The sequence below is a fragment of the Chrysochloris asiatica genome, unplaced genomic scaffold (assembly GCF_000296735.1).
Source record: "Chrysochloris asiatica unplaced genomic scaffold, ChrAsi1.0 scaffold00034, whole genome shotgun sequence".
In the NCBI taxonomy this organism is placed as follows: Eukaryota; Metazoa; Chordata; class Mammalia; order Afrosoricida; family Chrysochloridae; genus Chrysochloris; species Chrysochloris asiatica.
In genome coordinates this window covers 11,948,219-11,966,960 of record NW_006408552.1, presented here as the reverse complement: position 1 = coordinate 11,966,960, position 18,742 = coordinate 11,948,219, and the positions used below count along the sequence as shown (strand labels likewise).

Sequence of the window (18,742 nt, the reverse complement as noted above, 5' to 3'; positions counted from 1 at the left end):
AAGTTTGGCCATCTTAGCCTCCAGGGAGCATTTTGGCTGCACTTTTTCCAACACAGATCTGTTGATTCTTTTGGTAGGCCATGGTACTTCCAATATTCTCCTAAGTATAGGTAAATTAGGTTCTGCCTGGCCTCTAGATTTTGACCTGAAGCATCTAGCAAATTCCTATAAGAATGAATCCTAGTCAAAGGAATCCTAGTCAAATAAGCATTACCTCAAATGAAAACAGTTTGTGCTTCTCATTACCCCCAAAACCAAACCCCCTGCCATCTGAGCGACTAGTGGATTTCAACTGCCGACCTCATGGTTAGCAGTTCAGTCTGTGTCCTGTAGCGTCACCAGGACACTGTGCCTAGTGTTGTTATTATAGTTGTTGTGTGCCATCTAGTCGGTTCCAACTAATGCAGGGTTTCTGAGGCTATAAATCTTGTGGGAGCCCAAAGCCTCATCTTTCTCCTGTGAAGCAGCTGGTAGATTTGAACTTACGACCTTATGGTTGGCAGTCCAGTGCTTATCTTATAGCACCACACCAGGACTCCATGCTCCTGATTGTTTTTGTTGTTGTTAAATGCCCTCTAGTTGATACTGACTCTTAACTATTCGTTTTAGGTTTCCAAGGAGCAGTTAGTGGCCTTGAATCACTGATCTTGTGGCTAGTAGTCTAGTGTTTAACCTACAGCACCATACCAGGACTCATAGTGGTGGTTAAAGTGCAGTCTAGTTGGTTCTAAATCATAACGACTCGGTATAGGGTTTCCGAGGAGCAGCTGGTGAGCTTGAACCACTGACCTTATGGTTCAAACTGACCTTGTAGTCCAGTGCATTAACCTGCAGTGTCATACCAGGACTCACTGGGTGGTGGTGGTGGTGGTGTACTGTCGAGTCAGTTCCAATTCATAGCGACCCTGCAAAGGATTTCTGAGTCTGTAAATCTTTACAGGAGCAAAAAGCCTCATCTTTCTCTTGCATTTGTTGTTGTTTGTTGGTAAGTGCCATTGAGTCAGTCCGGTGAGTTTGAACCACCAACCTCATGTTTCAAACCGACTTTGTAGTCTAGCACATTAACCCACGGCGCCATGTGGGGAGCTGTTAATTTACTGCTTTTGTTGTTGCTATTAATTGCCCTGGAGCCGTCCTCTGACTCATGGGGACTCTGTACACAATGGAACAGAACTGCTGTTCAGTTAAGGATTGGACTGTTGTGAGCTATAGAGTTTTCATTGGCTGACTTCCAGAACTAGATCACGAGGTCATTATTCCTAATCTGCATCGTCTGGAAGCTCCACTGAAACCTGTTTGGGGCCATAACCGGACATAGGCCTCCACTGGCAGATGGGTGGAGCTTGCACATGAGTGGCCAGGCTGGGCATCTCCCACATGGGAGGCTGGAACCCTACCACGGAACCACCATGTTGCCAATTTACCACAAAGCAAGAGTTAAAGTTAAAATGCTCTTTTGAGTAGACGAGGAGATTTCCATTGTGTGCTTCTATAATTGTTCTCAAGTCTTCTCACAAGCTTCATATTTACCTTGCAACACTCCCCATGGGTACTGACGGCCTCTGACCATTCTTTTTCCAACTTTAACCTCTTCCATGCTCCCTACCACAGCAAAGGGTAGATGTCCCTGCAAAGGAAAAACGACATGAATCACCTTCCTTCACACCACTCTGTTGTTGTTGTTTTTGTGTGCCGTCAAGTTGGTTCTGACCCATAGCAACCCTGTATAGGGGTTCCGAGAAGTGACTGGTGAGCTTGAACCACCGACATTCCAGTTCAAACCGACCTTGCAGTCCAGCGCATTAACCCGCAACACCACACCAGGACTCCACACTATTATAGCCCACTCTAAAAATGAGAAATCCCAAGACAAGACTACCGTCATACAACTTTCATAAATGAGAGTTCTCCCTGCTTCCAATGTGACCACTTGGCAGTGAATATTGTGAAAAATTAGTGGCAGGCCAGTATTGACCACAACCGGCTGACCAAACTGACCCTCAGGCAACACACCCTGACGGGGAATACAGAGAGGAAAGATTTTTAGTACACAAGCTATCCATATGTAAACATTCACAATACCTTTATTTGCAACGACCCCAACCAGAAATAATCCTGATGGCCTTCAACAAATGAATGGTTAAACAATCAGGTATGGTCATTCTGTGGAAGACTACTCAGCCAAAGATATGAACTCTGGGTACCCATCCCATGACAACTTGGATAAATCCCCAGTGCATTCCACTGAGTGAAAAAAAGTCAACCCCAGCTACTGTATGACTCCATTAATATGACATTCTTGAAATGACAAAATTATAGATTTGGAGAATAGGTTAGTGGTTGCCAGGGGTAAGAAGTATTAAGGGGGAGGGCGGGAGGAAGGGCACGTGGCTATAAAAGAGTAAAATGAGGACTCTTGTGGTGATGAAAATCACATGTATCGATACCAGTATTCTGGTTACGGTATTATATGATTGTTTTCTAAGATGTTATCACAGGGAGACACTGGGTTCGTATCTAGGATCTTTCTGTATTGTTTTTAACAATTGCATATAGGTCTGCAATTATTTCACAATTACAAAAACAAAACAAAACAAACCCGTCAATGTCTAATCGATTCCTACAAGACAGAGTAGAACTGCCCCATAGGGTTTCAAGCCTGTAAATCTGTATGGAAGCAGACTGCCACATCTTTCTCCCACACGGCGGCTGGTGGGTTTGAATCACTACCTTTCCTGTTTGCAGCTGAGTGCTTAACCACTGTACCACCAGGGCTCCTTATCTCAAAAATTATAAGGTAAAATTTTAAAAAATGTCTTTGATTGCTTCTTGTTGTTGTTAAGTGCCATCGAGTCAGTTCTGACTCATAGCTACCTTGTGTAGGGTCTCCAAGGAGTAGCTGGTGGGTTTGAACTGCCAACCTTGTGGTTAGCAGCCCAGTGCTGATCCTACAGCGCCACACTAGGACTCCTTTGGATGCTTAGAATAGGCTTCGTATTTATCAGGGTTCCATCTCAGGCGACATAAAAGAAAGCAAGATCAAATCCCTAGCTAGAAAGATTTTCTTGACTAAAAGAGTAGGATTCTAATGTCTTTAATGGGAGCCTACCAAGTCTCCCATGTTTAAAGTAAAAAAGTAAAAATAAACATTTCTAAAACCATTAAGCATGTTCCCACTAAGAGTGTGTCTAACGCTCACAAATGTATCACCTTAGTCGAAAGAGGAATAAAGATGTGTTTAAGAAGCGATTCACAGAAGACATTTTTTTTTTATCTAAAAAAGAAAACCATTTTTTTTCACATACACTGAACATTGACAAATCCATTATCTGCTTCATAGTCTGTTTATGATAACACGGTTATTTATAAACTGTATTTCCATTTCCATGTATAAGACAGAATTGGTGTTCAACAAACTTTGTAGACACTTACACTCACTAGTGCACTTGCTTCATCATCTTCTGGAATCTGGTAGATCTGGATGCCATTGTCAGCCAATTCGCTCATTATCTTACTCTTAAACATCTGCAAATCATTTTTGGAAATTGTATCTGCTTTGGCAATAAGTGGTACTATGTTCACCTACAAAGAAGGAAGACAGACAACAAACAGTTCATCATTAAGGATTTGTTGTGAATCCGATAACTGTTTCATTCAAAACCTCATAATTGCTGACCATCAGTATTTTTTTTTTTTTTAACAAATAAGATCTTTTGTTTGTCATCATTAAAAGTCTGAATTTGAAGCACATTCTTGAACTGGTGGCTCATAGCTGTCAGCTCATTCAACTGTAGCACCTGACTCATCTCCAGTAACTTTTTCAGAACTACTGCCTTCACCATAAAACTCCATGAGTTTTTCCAACTCAACAACCGTGGGCTTCTGCAGCACTTTTACGTTCCTAATGAACATATCGTAGAAAGGGTAGACTGACAAGCCTTGACTATGACCTTTCCAGTGCTGTCTAGAATCAATTTCTGGACCACTTCTTTCAAGTCATTTGTCTGCCCCACTTGGGTCATGATTTTCATCATTTCTTTCTGGATTTGGTGGACCTGTTAATGCTGAGTGTAAGCTGTCTTCTGAATCTGGTTGTTGCATTTTTAAAGTAAAACCAACACAGAACAGTAACAACACAGAACAAATAACCATCGGCAGTCTTGGCATCAACATGAGCGTCAGTCATGGTCTGCCATTTTTTTTTGACCACGGAGTACATTTTGCCATGGGTAAGATCCATGCTGTGGAAGTTGGTCAGGCAGTTCTTGCCCTGAACATCCTCAGTAATGAGCTTGAATTTTCTAAATGCAACTTTCTCATTCTGCAAACCGGCAAGGCCCACTTCAAAAACACAACTCTTGGGGCCATCAGCTGCAATTTTAGTTCCTTGAGTCCTTATAACTAGAATGTTTTCCCAATATTTCTTATCTTGAGCATAGTTGGTGCCTTCACATCATACAATCTTTATTAGAAAATGGATCAACCACTTTCTTCTTTGCTCCTTTTATTGCCACCTTTCGTAAGGCTTTTGCCCACCAGCATGATGCTGTTCAGAGAGCCAAAAGGGTGGAAGTACATGACCATCAGCTTTTGTAACTGAAAAACCACTGGCTGTTCTACATTTACAAACCTTCCTCGAAAAAGCATTCTCCAAAATCATCAGCGCTCTTTGAAAATTAGTTGTTTTATCAGAACTCAGGTTGAGAAGTCTCAGACTTCTCTCTCATTTCCACTATCTCGTACACTTCCAACACATCTGGATTTAGTAGATACAAGTAGGAGTGTGAAGTTATTTATGTAGCTTGTTACCAGTGTGATTTCTTATTAAGCTGAGTGCTCAAAAGTCAAGGACAGATTGACTTTGTCCTCCCTGTCATTCATACATGCAACCTTATTCCAATAAATCCGTCTTAATCAATGTCCTACCCTCACAGATTTTGGCTATACTTCAATTTCCTTCCACATGGGTTTTCTTGTGTTTTTTCAACAATCCCTTACAAAGAACCTAGAGCTATCTCAGCATGGGCTCAAAGTGACAACAGCAACTCAAAAGATTGGATAGGAACCTTAGGAACAGTGAGTTTATATGAATGAGGGAGGAAGAACTCAGAAAAGGATGTGAGAATGATTGCAGAATTCAAAGACCGTACTCAACATCACTGAATTGTATGTGTACAGACAGTTAAAATGATGACTGTTTCGTTGTGTATGTGACAGTAAGTCAAAAAGTATTGCTCCTAGAGTTCCAGTTCATACCTGGTCGGGTTTATTCTAAACAAAACATATTTAATAATGTCTCTGAGATCCGTGGATGACTGCAGACAAGTTCTATCACTAATGCTTTAGTCTCATCATGTTGTGGTGTTTTTAAGTGCCATCGAGTTGGTTCTGACTCATAGTGACCCTGTATAAGGTTTCTGAGGAGCAGCTGTTGTGTTTGAATGGCCGACCTTACAGTTTACATTCTTGTTGTTGCTGTTGTTAAGTGCTGCCGAGTCGGTTCTGACCCATAGTGGCTCTGTATAGGGTTTCCTAGGAGAAGCTGGTGAGCTTGAACTGACAACCTTGCAGTTCAAACCAACTTTGCAGTCCAGTACATTAACCCACAGCACCACATTAGGACTCCTCACAGTCTTATTGTTGTTGTTAAGTACCGGGGAGTTGGTTCCGACTCATAGTGACCCTGCACCGAGGCTGCAAATCTTTATGGGAGCAGAAAGCCTCATCTTTCTCCCGTGGAATAGCTGGTAGTTTCGAACTGCTGACCTTGAGATTTGCAGCCCAGTCTTATTAGGGTGCCTATAAAAAGTCTCATCAAAACAGTGACTTCCAAAGGAATCTGCTGGGCCAGTTAATTCAAGACACACAGGTCAGCTGAGAAAAGTATGTCAACTATTGTTTGGGATTCCAAAGGGGTCTCTTGATAGATTTTCTTGAAGGACACAGGATGATCACAGCGGCTTATTACGAAGAAGTTTTAAGGAAATTGAAAACTGCATCGGTGAGAAAAAGGCCAGGAAAGTTGCACCAAGGAATTTTTTTCCCCATCATGACAGCACACCTGCTCATTCTTCAAGGATACAAAGGGATGTCCTATAGAATTTTATAGGAAAACCTTCCCCAGCCAGCCTACAGCCCTGATCTTTCCCCTTCAAACTTCTTTTTGTGCCCCAAACTCAAAGAACATTGAAAAGAAACACAATTTGAGTCTCACGAGGACACCAAAATGGCTGTTTTGACATGGTAGAAATTGAAGAGTACAGAATTCATCAGGAAAGGAGTTAGATAAAAATAGTACCTCCAGAAATGTATAGCTTTTAATGCAGGATGTCATCAAACAATAGGTTCGTGTTTTGATTTTTTTTTTTTAATGTAAAAAAAAAATGTATTGAAATTTGAAGGCAAAAACATAATGTCAAAAGATTTAGATCTATATCAAGTGTGATGGAGTACGGATACTTTTTTGAAATTCAAAATCAGGTCCAAGAGCATGGCTTTCAGAATGTTCTAGGTGGACTGGGTTTACTTTTATTTGTCTTAGATGAAACAGTCACCTTCTTTCTTGGCAGAAATGTGTTTTATCAAAGGCTCACTTTTCATTCATTCATTAACCAAAGAAATATTACCCCTGACTCCTTTGCCTTTCCAGTTTACCGTAAAGTTAGAGTAGAAATGCAGATCTGCTTCATATTGTTTCTTAGTGGAGTTGATCTTTTTTGGTAATAGTCACCTCTTTGGGTCCTTATTTTCAAAAGAATATGTACTACTTCCAGACAACTCTTTGCTTTGACTTCTAGTTCCCAAAATTGCATCTGTTAGAGGAAAACATGCTCTAGCAAGAAATTCTTCAAAAGATTCCTACTACTTTTCAGTATCTGAGCCATCCAAGTTGTGTTTGGAAGTTAGTGAGGCCTCCTGAGCAGAAACTGGGACACGGAAGGAATTGATAGGCAAAGGAATTCTAGAATCACCAGCAATTTTCTGAAACCTCATTAGTGTTCCTTCGTTGTGAGCTGACTGCATAGAAATAGAAACTTGAATATTCTGCATTTGTCCCAGACCATTCTGCTCAGATTCTGGGTTTTCTTCTTCACGTGCCCGCTTTTTCCTTCTTTGGTTGCATCACTAGTAGTAGAATTAATCTGGGGATGATCTAGTAAAGTGAAAATCGGATTGATCTATACCAGCCATTGTGGCAAGCTGTCCAAACCCAGCATCTCTGAGGAGATCCAAGAAAGAGTTCTAAATGCTGCTCTTAATACCAGCATCATTCGTTGACCATGTCAATGGCTGTGCACGATGGGCTTCAGACAAAGAAAAGTTTGTATTTCTTAACTTGGTATTTTCCTATTCCAGCTCATTGATTCACCTGTAGTGCTTTAGGCACTCTTTCAATTTCCCCTGCAAAGTTTCCTGTTTTATACTCAGTTTCTCAGGAACTTCGTGCACACTTTCTGAAGAACCCTTAACTTCTGTCTCTGAGTATGACAGACTTTATACTGTTACAGTCACAGGAAAATCTGACCACTGCAAATGTTTATAGATATCAAAACTCTTGATTAATGGAAGACCCCTGTTCCTCTATGCACGTTCTGCAGAAAACCAGACACACCAGGTGGTAGCAGCATAGTATTCTTTACCAAGAATACTATGTGTGTCTTTTGTTGTTTACAGGTTTCCTTGTAGTCAATCCAATTCAAATAGTAGCTTTTCCTTTTCGACCACTTCCAAGAATTATAGCTCTCTTTCTCTGTCTAACAGTTTTAGATGAGTCCCTGACTGATGGAGACGTTTCTCACTAATACTCCGACTTAGCACTCTATCCATTCTGGAGAACTTTTTTGATAACTATTTTCATCACAGAATTATCAGGAAGTGGATTTTTTCTTATATCCAGGTTGACCAAAGTTCTGTTAGTTTCAAGGGCCTTTAGAAAAGCCTTTGCTTCTTTATTTGGTGAAGCCACACTGCTGCAGGTCGAATGCTCTAAGCCATAAATCCTCACTAAGAGATTCTGTAAAAGCTTATGTATACCTAGGTCATCTATGAGCATGCTGCAATTGAAAGTGAAGTCTTACTCCAGCCATACAGTCAAAACCAGGGCTTCTACAATGCAGACTCTTAGCTCCGGTTTCTTTATACCTTCTCATGGTCTGATATTTAGTATCTTGACCGTGTGATCTACTCCTTGCGATGTCAGATTGTTGTTGTTGCTAAGGACCTTAGAGTTGGTTCCGATTCATAGAGACCTTGCACAGGATTTCCGAGAAGTGAGTGGCTGGTGAGTTTGAACCGCAGACTTCATTCAACGGACCTTGCGGTCCAGTGCATTAACATGCAGTGCCACACTCCATGTCAGATTACACCCTGCGAAGTTTACAGTCATCAGGATGACAGAGTACTTCCATCTCCTATTAGACAACTTGCAAGAGACAGGTGTGCCAAAGAAGCCGCTTTATTCAATCTTTTTGTTAACCCGGTTAAGTCTCTCTCTCCCAGCTCTTTCTGTCTCAGAACCAGCCCATTCAGTTCTAGATTCTCAAGAACACCTGATGCACCTAAACAGCTGGAAGGACACATCTTTGGATCGTACTATAAGAATGCGACTTCGGCACACTTTATTTCTGTCATAACCTGTTTCTCCAAGCCATGATGGAAAGAAACTCTTTTTAGAGATCATTAGACCATCAGCAGATGTTTATTCACCTTGAGGGTACTCCACAGGTGCACCCAGGCCCTGACTGAGGCGGTCAGCAATGAAGTCGAGCATGCCCTAGCGGAGGCAGGCGCACACTATAGACACGGAGTCTTTCAGGCCGCATGGGTACGAGTAGAAGTCGGTGAGAAGGATGGACTCCCCTGGGTATATATCCCTGGGTACCCCTGGCCCACTGCCCTCCACCCTCCAGGGTCCACGTGCCAAGGACCGATGGCTTGAACACAGGAACTCCGGCCTGGGTAGACCGCCCCTCGATGCCGCGCACCACCGCCTGCGATTGTTAGTGCCTGCCTCAAAATTCGGAGATGAAAGCAAGCTGCGGTTGAAACCCGCAGGGGATATCCTGACGGTCAGCATCCGGATCCACCTTTTGATGGTGGTGGTGGTTGTGTGCCATTGAGTCTAACCACCACATGATTCTGTACCAATGTTTTCTGACTTTCCCTGGAATGAATACTACATATGCATATGTAAGGCTTGATTGTTGTTGTTGTTGTTAAGTACCGTGGAGTCAGTTCTGACTCATAGCGACCCTGCACAGGGTTTCAGAGTCTGTAAATCTTTACGGGAGCAGAAAGCCTCATTTTTCTTCCCCAGAACAGCTGGTAGTTTCGAACTGACGACCTAAGGTTCGCAGCCCGATTTCTAACCACTGCTACCAGAGCTCCTTAAGTCTTGATTAAGACATTAAAAAATTGGGTATTAAAAAAATGGATTTCTTATTAAAAACGCATTTTATACAATATATTACTGAATATTAGACCTTAACCATCTTCTTTTACATGATAATATCTTATAGTGAGTTTCGTTTTAAAGCTATGGGCAAATAATTATGATATGAATTATCATTTAATCACAGGAAAAGAATGAATTAAATTTTTATCGTAATTTTTCTTATACATCTCATTTTCCAAGCAGATACAGTTTTAAATTTCTCTAGGCAGTAAGCTAAAATTGAAATTCATTAACTGCTTTAAAGATGAACAAAAAATTTATGATATATTGCTGTTGTTAGGAGCCATTGAGTCGGTACTGACTCATAGCAACCCCTAAGCACAGCAGAATGAAACACTGCCCGATCCTGGGCCAACCTCACTATTGATGCCACGCTTGAGTCCATCGATGCTGCCACTTGGCCAATCCATCTCATTGGGGGTCTTCCTCTTTTTCTCTGACCCTCCACCTTACCAAACATGATATCCTTCTCCAGCGACTGGTCCCTCCTGACAATATGTCCAAAGTATGAGAGACGAAGTTTTGCCATCTTGGCCTCCAACTCTGTAACTCTTCACTAAATTCACAATAAAAAGTTACAATATATAAATATGAAATCTTGAAAGGTTAATGGAGTTTCCAAACACACCTTACTGTCGATCTTCTTCATGGTTAGTAGATCCAGTGACTTCAAAGAATGTCCGGTCGGTGCAATGAAGTAAAGGCACACATGAATACGTGTGTCGTGGTATTTGACGTAAGAACGTTTGATCTTCAATTCTTCTTGGAGATAGGCCTCAAACTGCGCATCTAAGTAGTCAACGATCGGTTGGTAGCTGAAAAGGATGATTATTTGAACATTTAGCATAACACGTTCATAAAATCTGAAGTCTGAATTTTCATCATGTTGGTACAGATAACATGTATGCTAAACAGTATGCCATAGTAGTAAACCATAATGGACATAATATTTTCATACAGATAACAGTTCAAAACAAGAGTAAGACCTGTGTGCTTTACATTATTAATGCTGTTGTTGCTTGCCACTGGGTTGACTCCATGGCAACATTATGTAAACACAATTCAACATTACCTGGTCCTGAGCCATCTTCACCATCATCGGTAGATTTGAGTTCACTGTTGACAGCTATTGTGTCACTCCATAACATTATTGTTGTTATGTGCTATAGAGTCGATTCTGACCCATAGCGACCCTGTACAGGGTTTCTGAGGCTGTAAATCTTTACGTGAGCAGAAAGCCTCATCTTTCTCCTGTGCAACAGCTGGTAGTTTCAAACTGCTGACCTTAAGGTTCGCAGCCTGATTCGTAACCACAACACTACCAGAGCTCCTTTCCATAACATTAAGGAGTTCCCTTTGTTTGCTGTGAGTCAATTTTATCAAATATAAGATTGTTTTTTCGAGATTGGTCTTTTTCCTGATGACACATCCAAAATAAGCAAGCAGAAATCTTACTATTCTTACTTCTAAGGAGCGTTCTGATTGTTTCTTCTAAGATTGACTTGTTCCTTCTTCTGGCAGACCACAAATATTCAGTGTTCCTCACTAACACCACAATTCAAATGCATCAACTTCCTCTGTCTTCCTTTTTCACATGCCACATCAGGAGATGAGGTCATGAAGGCTTTATTCCATTGTGTCACCAAGATTGATGAGGCAAGTTTTTCTGAGTCATATTCTGAGTGAGGGCCTCATCTGTAGACATTATGTTGGACAATATAATCGTGATCCATAATATTTTCGTTGGTGGATTTTCAGAAGCAGATCAATAAGCCTATCTGCCTTGCCGAATCCTGTCCTCCATAAGTGACCCTGTTGGTATTTGAAATAGCAAACACACAAGCCACTACTGCCCCATGACAAATTGGCAAACGGTCATGCTCCATAAACATTTCAAATCTTCTCTATGCCTCTGGAATCTCACCTGTTGTTAGGAGCCATCTAGTTGGTTACAACTCCTAGCAATCCTACACACAACAGAACGAAACACTGCCTGGTTCTGCACAACCGCACAATTGTTGTTACACTTGAGTTCATTGCTGCTGTCACCGTGCTAATCCATCTGGCTCATCTTTCAGCACAATATCTGACAATGTTATTGTAGTTGTTAAGTGCTGTCGTGAACCGTCCGACCCACAAGGACCCTGTGTAAGATTTCTGAGGAGCAACTGGTGAGTTTGAGCCACTGACCTTGCAGTTCAAACTGACCTTTGACCTTCCAGTTCAGCACATTAGCCTTCAGCGCTACAATTCTGGTGCTATTCAGATTGTTTTCGTCTTCCGGCACTATATCTGACAATGGTCCACTGATATTCTTAAGGTTTTCAGTGGCTAAATGTTCAGAAGTCATCTGCCTCTCCTTCTTCCTAGTCTGTCTTAATCTGAAAGCTCCGTTGAAACCTGCCCTCCATCGGTTGACACCACTGGTATTTCAAATACCAGGGGCATAGTTTCCTGCATCACAGCAACACACAAGCCACCAGAGTACAACAAATTCACAGATGGTGGTGGTGGTGTGCTTTGGAGTCGGTTCTGACTCATAGCAACCATGTATAGGGTTTCTGAGGCTTTACAGAGCAGAAAACCTCCTCTTTCTCGTGTGGAACTGCTGGTAGTTTTGAACTGCTGATCTTGAGGTTAGCAGCCCGACTTGTTACCACTATGCTACCAGAGTTCCGACTGACAGATTAGGCATGGGAATGTCCCCAAATTTCCACCACATTTCCTTGCTTTCGATAGATAGGATTACCTTCTAATAAGTAGATAAATGATGTCATTTGAGAAATTCCCTTAGTTTATCACACAAATATCTACAACTATTCCTGCATTCACGTCTACTGGCTAGTGCTTCTCTACTATGAAATTGAAGAATCATCTCTATCCTTAGTTAAGACCAATGTCTCCAATAGATCCCCTTTCTTTCCTGTTTTCTGGGAAATCTGTTATTAATTATACACTAAGCATCCTTTACCAGTGAAGATCTTGGGTATATTGTTAGGAGGGACCAGTCTTTGGTGAAGTGGTAAATATGCTTGGTAAAGTGGAGGGTCAATGAAAAAGAGGAAGACCCTCAATGAGATGGATGGAATGGCACAGTGGCAGTAGCAATGGGCTCAAACACAGCAACAATTGTGAGGATGGCATAGAACTGGGCAGTGTTTCCTTCTCCTGCACAGGGTCTCTGTGAGTTGGAACCAGTTGGATGGCGCTTAATAACAACCAGTAACATCTCTCCACAATCCATGTCATTATTTAAGCTCATCATGTCTCTTTCATCTTGAAACAAAATTCTCCTACTTCCTGTCTCTTACTTGACAATCAAACTGGAAGTACAGACACCATTTCTTCACATTTTCTTCCCTCACGCTTTCACTTTCGAAAATCGCTAATGATTTCTTTATGAATGCGTTTTACTGACATTGCCAATGATTTCTCCATAAATCAATCCAATGAGTGTGTCTCACAGAAACAAATCATAGAACCATGACTTCCTTTGGGGAGTTTCTCTTTTCCTAGGCATCTCTTGCATCTCATTCTCCTGATTGTCTTCAAATTACTGTAATCACTCCGCATGTTCATTGGAAAGAGTTCTTCAAACAAAGATATTGGAATGTCTTGACATTCACTCCCACACTCTCTTGTCCTTCTTTCTACACACATTCATTCATATTTTCCATTGTCTCTGTAAATTCAAAGTGAATTGAAATAAATTTCAATTCTGAACTATAATCTCTGCTTGCAAATGTATATGCCCCTGACTCAACAGCACTTAAAAACAACAAAAAATGAAATCAGAGTCTTGGTGAAAAAGTGGTTAGAGTACTAACTGTTAACCAAAAGGTCACCAGTTCCAACCTACTATCTGCTTTGAGAAAGACGAAGCAGTCTGCTTCATTAAAGAGTTACAGCCTTGGAAACCCTATGGGGTAGCTATGTTTTATAGGGTAGCTATGAGCTGGAATCAACTTGATGGCAGTTGTTGTTGTTGTTAGGTGCCATCGAGTCCATGCCAACTCATAGCAACCCTATGCACAACAGAACGAAACACTGCCCGATCTTGGGCCAACCTCACAATTGTTGCCATAGTTGAGCCCATTGATGCTGCCACTTGGCCAATCCATCTCGCTGGGGGTCTTCCTCTTTTTCCCTGACTCTCCACCTTTCCAAACATGATCTTCTTCTCCAGTGACTGGTCCCTCCTGACAATATGTCTGAAGTATGAGAGACGAAGTTTGGCCATCTTGGCCTCCAAGGAGCACTCTGGCTGCACTTCTTCCAACACAGATCTGTTGGTTCTTTTGGCAGCCCATGGCACTTTCAATATTCTCCTCCAACACCATAACTTAACAGCATCAATTCTTCTACGGTCTTCCTTATTCACTGTCCAGCTTTCACGTGCATATGAGGTTATTGAAAATACCATGGCTTGGGTCAAGCGCACCTTAGTCCTCAAGTTGACATCTTTGGTCTTCAAGACTTTAAAAAGGTCTTATGCAGCAGATTTGCCTAATGCAATACGTCATTTAATTTCTTGACTGCTGCTTCCGTGATGGCAGTACTTTGAATAAAACGAAATCTATTTCAGAACATTACCACTGCCCCCAAAATATGAACATCACTCCTCCTATACTTTCTAATCTTAGCTAATGGGTCCACTAAGCAACCAAGGGTTTATCTTTTACTTACTCTCTCAGTACCACAAATTATAATTAAACATCACTTTATCTCTATACTGAGTAAATGTTATGTTGTTGAGTGCCGTTAGAGTCAGTTCTGATTCATAACGACCCTGTACAAGGTTTCCAAAGAGTAGCTGGTGGGTTTGAACGGTCCACCTTGTGGTTCACAGTCCAATGCTATCCCTACAGCATCACTCCAGGAATCCATAAGTTATATAAACAAGGCAATATATCAAATATATATTCACTCTAAAACTAACTTTAGGTAACCAGGAGAATTACATAAATGTATGTATGTCTTCAAAGGAAGCAATGACACAATTTATTTTCCTTGTTCACAGTTTAAATCTAACTCAGAAGCAACAAAAGCATTCATAATAATACCAGAGGAGAAATACCAGAATAACCTCAAACAGAAACAGAAAATACATGAACAAATCAACTATAACTGGTTAATTCAAAAGCTTGTAGGAAGTTCAAACAATTGGATACAAAAGTCTCAACTGCATATTACTTAGAGAAAATGCAAAACTAGGAAGAATTACAATTAAAATTCTTTGAAGTAAGAAAATCTTGTTTAATAATTCTTGTTGTTGTTGTTGTGAAGTGCCATTGAGTCAGTTCTGACCCATAGCGACGCTGTATAGGGTTAATAATTCTTGTTGTTGTTGTCAGGTGCCATCGAGTCGGAACCGACTCATAGCGACCCCATGCACAGCAAACGAAACAATGCTCGATCCTGGGCCAACCTCACCACCGCTGCCACCCCCGAGTCCATCAATGATGCCACCTGGCCAATCCATCTCGTTGGAGGTCTTCCTCTTTTTCTCTGACCCTCCACCCTACCCAGCATGACATCCTTCTCCAACCATTGTTTCCTCCGGACTACATGTCCAAAGTAGGAGAGATGAAGCTTAGCCATCCTGGCCTCCAAGGAGCACTCTGGCTGCACTTCTTCCAAAACAGATCTATTGGTTCTTTTGGCAGTCCATGGCACCCTCAGTATTCTCCTCCAACACCGTAACTCAAAGTCATCAATTCTTCTATGGTCTTCTTTATTCACTGTCCAGCTTTCGCATCCATATGAGGCTATTGAAAACACAATGGCCTGGGTCAGGCGCACCCTAGTCCTCAAGCTGAACATCTCTGCTCTTCAATACTTTAAAAAGTTCCTGTGCAGCAGATTTGCCCAGTGCAATACGTCGTCTGATCTCTTGACTGCTACTTCCGCGATTGTTGATAGTTGATGCAAGAAGAATGAAGTCCTTGACAACTTCAATCCTTTCTCCATTGATAAGAATGTTGTTTATTGGTCCAGTGGTGAGGATTTTTGTTTTCTTGACAATAATTCTTAGGAATGCCAAAAAATAAAAAATGTCCAATATATGAGAGTTACTACCATATACACTTTTATGAAACCATATTGATGACTTTTTTTTTTTTAAGTATTATCTATTGATCTATACATATCATCCAAAATCTTAATACTGGTTATTTCTCAAGACATTTCTTTATATTCAGAACTGCCTGTTTTGTTACAAATTATAATTGTTTCAAATCATTACAATGTTATACTCATAAGTATATTTTAAAGAAAGAAGATCTTGTTTAAAACAAGAGGACACTCACCTGGCTTCTTTATTGATTTGATCACCATAGCCCACTGTTTTCACGACAGTTAATTTCAACTGAATGTTAGTTTCCTGGAGCTCATATGTCTGGATTTTAAGTCCAACATTTGGGTGAAAATGGGAGGATTTGTGTTCTTTAAAATTAATATTAAACAATGTGTCAATCAGTGTTGTTTTTCCAATTCCAGTTTCCCCTATAAAAAACACAATCACTGTTATAAAGATATTTGACGACTTAGAAGAAATAGACTGAAGGCCTATAGAGGTTTTGTGGTGGTGTTAAGTGCTGTCAAGTCAGTTCTGACTCATAGCGACCTTGAATATATAGAGTTTCTAAGGGGCCATTAAGGAGCTCTGGTAGTGGAGTGGATACGAATCGGACTGTGAACTGCAAGGTCAGCAGTTCGAAACTACCAGCTGTTCCGTGGGAGAAAGATGAGGCTTTCTGCTCCCATAAAGATTTACAGCCTCAGAAACCCCATACAGAGTTGCTATGAGTTAGAACCAACTCCACGGCACATGACCACCACCACCAAGGAGCCATTGGTAGCTTTGAACTGCCAACCTTGCAGTGAGCAGTCCAGTGCTTATCCTACAGGGCCTTATCAGGATTCCTAAATACTTCCAATGTTAGTATATCTTTCAAAGTATATATGTGATCCTTATAACAATTAACCATAAGACATCAAAAGGACAGCATTCACCCAGGGATAAAGCTCAGAGCAGAAGTGGGGAGGAAATAAGGATGAATAGAAACCAGCAAACACAGGGGAGAAGTGGGAAGCTTGCTGTTACATGGTGAGGATTGCAATCAATGTCATGAAACAAAATGTGTATGAATTGTTGAATAGAAAATTAATTTGCTATGCAACTCTTCACCAAAATCACACACACAAAGTATACATGTTAGAACTGCCTCAGTCATTAGCATAATGTTTGTTTTTGTTAAGTGCTGTCACGTTGTGTGTGACTTGTAGTGACCCCTGTATAGGGTTTCTGAGAAGCAGCTGGTGAGCTTGAACCGCAGACCTAGTGGTTCAAACAAATCTGGAGGTCCAGTGTTTATCCAATGGCACTACACCAGCACTCCAACCATAATGTAGAATGAGGAAAATTATATGTATAGGCTATGTCAAAAATTTGGAAACACTGAAAAGGTAAAGAAAGAGGAAACTGTTTAAGTACTATGGCGAATAAAGTCAAAACTGATACAAACGTGTAGATACCATCTAGAACTGAAAGTACACACACCAAGCTGCTCAAGACCAGTTGCCTAGAAATGGGCATTGGGGCAGACAAAGCAAGCATTCCAATGAGGCAGCTGGCACTTACCCACACAGAGAATATTAAAAGAGAATCCTTGTTGAATAGATTTGTTCACCAACTGAAGGGGCAGACATTCAAAGCCAAAATGGTCAAGCATTGTTAAGCAACGGATATTTTCTTCCTTATGCTTAGAGAAAACACAATAAACAAACTTTAATTAGAAAAGGAAATGAAGAAATTTGAAAAAGACAATGACTATAATTTATCAAAGTCATTAAAAGTTGATTATCATACCGTAGACAAGATGCAAATGGATTAAGTGAGAAATGAAGTCTGTGTACAGACCTCACAGAAACATTTCTTACTTTCTTCATACAATAGAAATCCAATCAATATTACTGTTGTTGTTAGGTGCCATCAAATCGGTACCAACTCATAGTGACCTTATGTGCAGCAAATGAAACACTCACTGCCCGATCCTGGGCCGACCTCACTACTGTTGCCATGCTTGATAATCAACATTATATCATATTATAAAGTGAATCTATTTCTGATCATACCCAAGGAGATTACATCTCTAATTTCAAACAGATGCAGACACAGTAAATAGTGGACTCAAATATAGTTAACAATGGTGAGAATGCTGCAGAAATGGACAGCATTTCATTCCGTCGTACATGGGGTAGCTATGAATCAATACCAACTCAAATATACCTAACAACATTATCACCACACTGGAACTTTCTTACGATGTTTCCTTAACTCTCTAAGTCTGTTTGAAATTACAGACCTAATCTCTTTGGATAGGATAGATCTGGACATGGAGTAGAGAGGAGTGAAGAAAAAGACTCAAGGAAGAAATTAGTCCAAAGGGCTAAAACACTGCATGAAACACATCTCTATGACTCTGAGATCAGAAGAACTAGATGGTGCCTAGCTGCCATTACCAATCACTCTGATCTGGAACACAAACAGTCCAGGACAGAATGAGAGGAAAATACAGAACAAAATCAAAATAAAATTAAAAACAAAACAAAACAAAGACTTACTGGTCTGATCAAGATTGCTGTAATCCCAGCCTGTGGCCTACAGACATCCTTCAAACATGGAACTGAACCCACCCCCAAGCATCACCTTGCAGCCAAGCAATAGTCTGGCTTATCAAATGAACAGTAACATATGTGAAGAATGTGTTTCTCAGAACGATATATATTAATATCACACTTTTTGTTGTTTGGTGCCACTGAGATGATCCCAACTCTTAGAGTCTCTGGCAAAGAAATTCTTAGGTTACGTAACCTTTGTGCCACTAAACCCTAAACCAAATCAAACCCATTGCTATGTATCCGGACTCACGGCGATCCTACAGAACAGAGTAGAAGCGTCCCCTAGGGTTATCAAGGCTGTAAATCTTTATGGAATCTGACTGCTAAGGCTTTCTTCCACAGAATAGCTAGTGGTGGCTTCAAACTACTCCTGTTTTGGCTAGCAGCTGAGTGCTTAACCACTGCACCACTAGGGCTCCTAATATCAAATTGAGTACCAACATTGTAGAAAAGTCAGTACATGGGCTAGGAACTTGAAGAAGAACGGATGAGTATTCCGGAACACTTAATTGTGCTCATGAGGAATCTGTACTTGGACCAAGAGGCAGTTGTTCAAACAGAACATGGGAACACTGAATGGTTTAAAATTAAGAAAGATGTGCAACA

General features: G+C 40.9%; 1 protein-coding gene and 1 pseudogene across 1 annotated transcript in view; both read right to left on the bottom strand.

Annotated features, from left to right (window-relative positions):
* Positions 1-18,742, bottom strand: part of SEPT14 (septin 14) — a 39,475-nt gene that overhangs the window by 12,446 nt on the left and 8,287 nt on the right. The window contains exons 2-6 of the mRNA XM_006859733.1: positions 17,097-17,217; positions 15,763-15,958; positions 10,083-10,269; positions 3,427-3,582; positions 1,531-1,627 (exon numbers count right to left, since the gene is read on the bottom strand). Coding sequence (XP_006859795.1) covers positions 1,531-1,627; positions 3,427-3,582; positions 10,083-10,269; positions 15,763-15,958; positions 17,097-17,217 — 757 coding nt within the window. The remainder of the gene's footprint in view (positions 1-1,530; positions 1,628-3,426; positions 3,583-10,082; positions 10,270-15,762; positions 15,959-17,096; positions 17,218-18,742) is intronic.
* Positions 6,862-8,680, bottom strand: LOC102832715 (annotated as a pseudogene).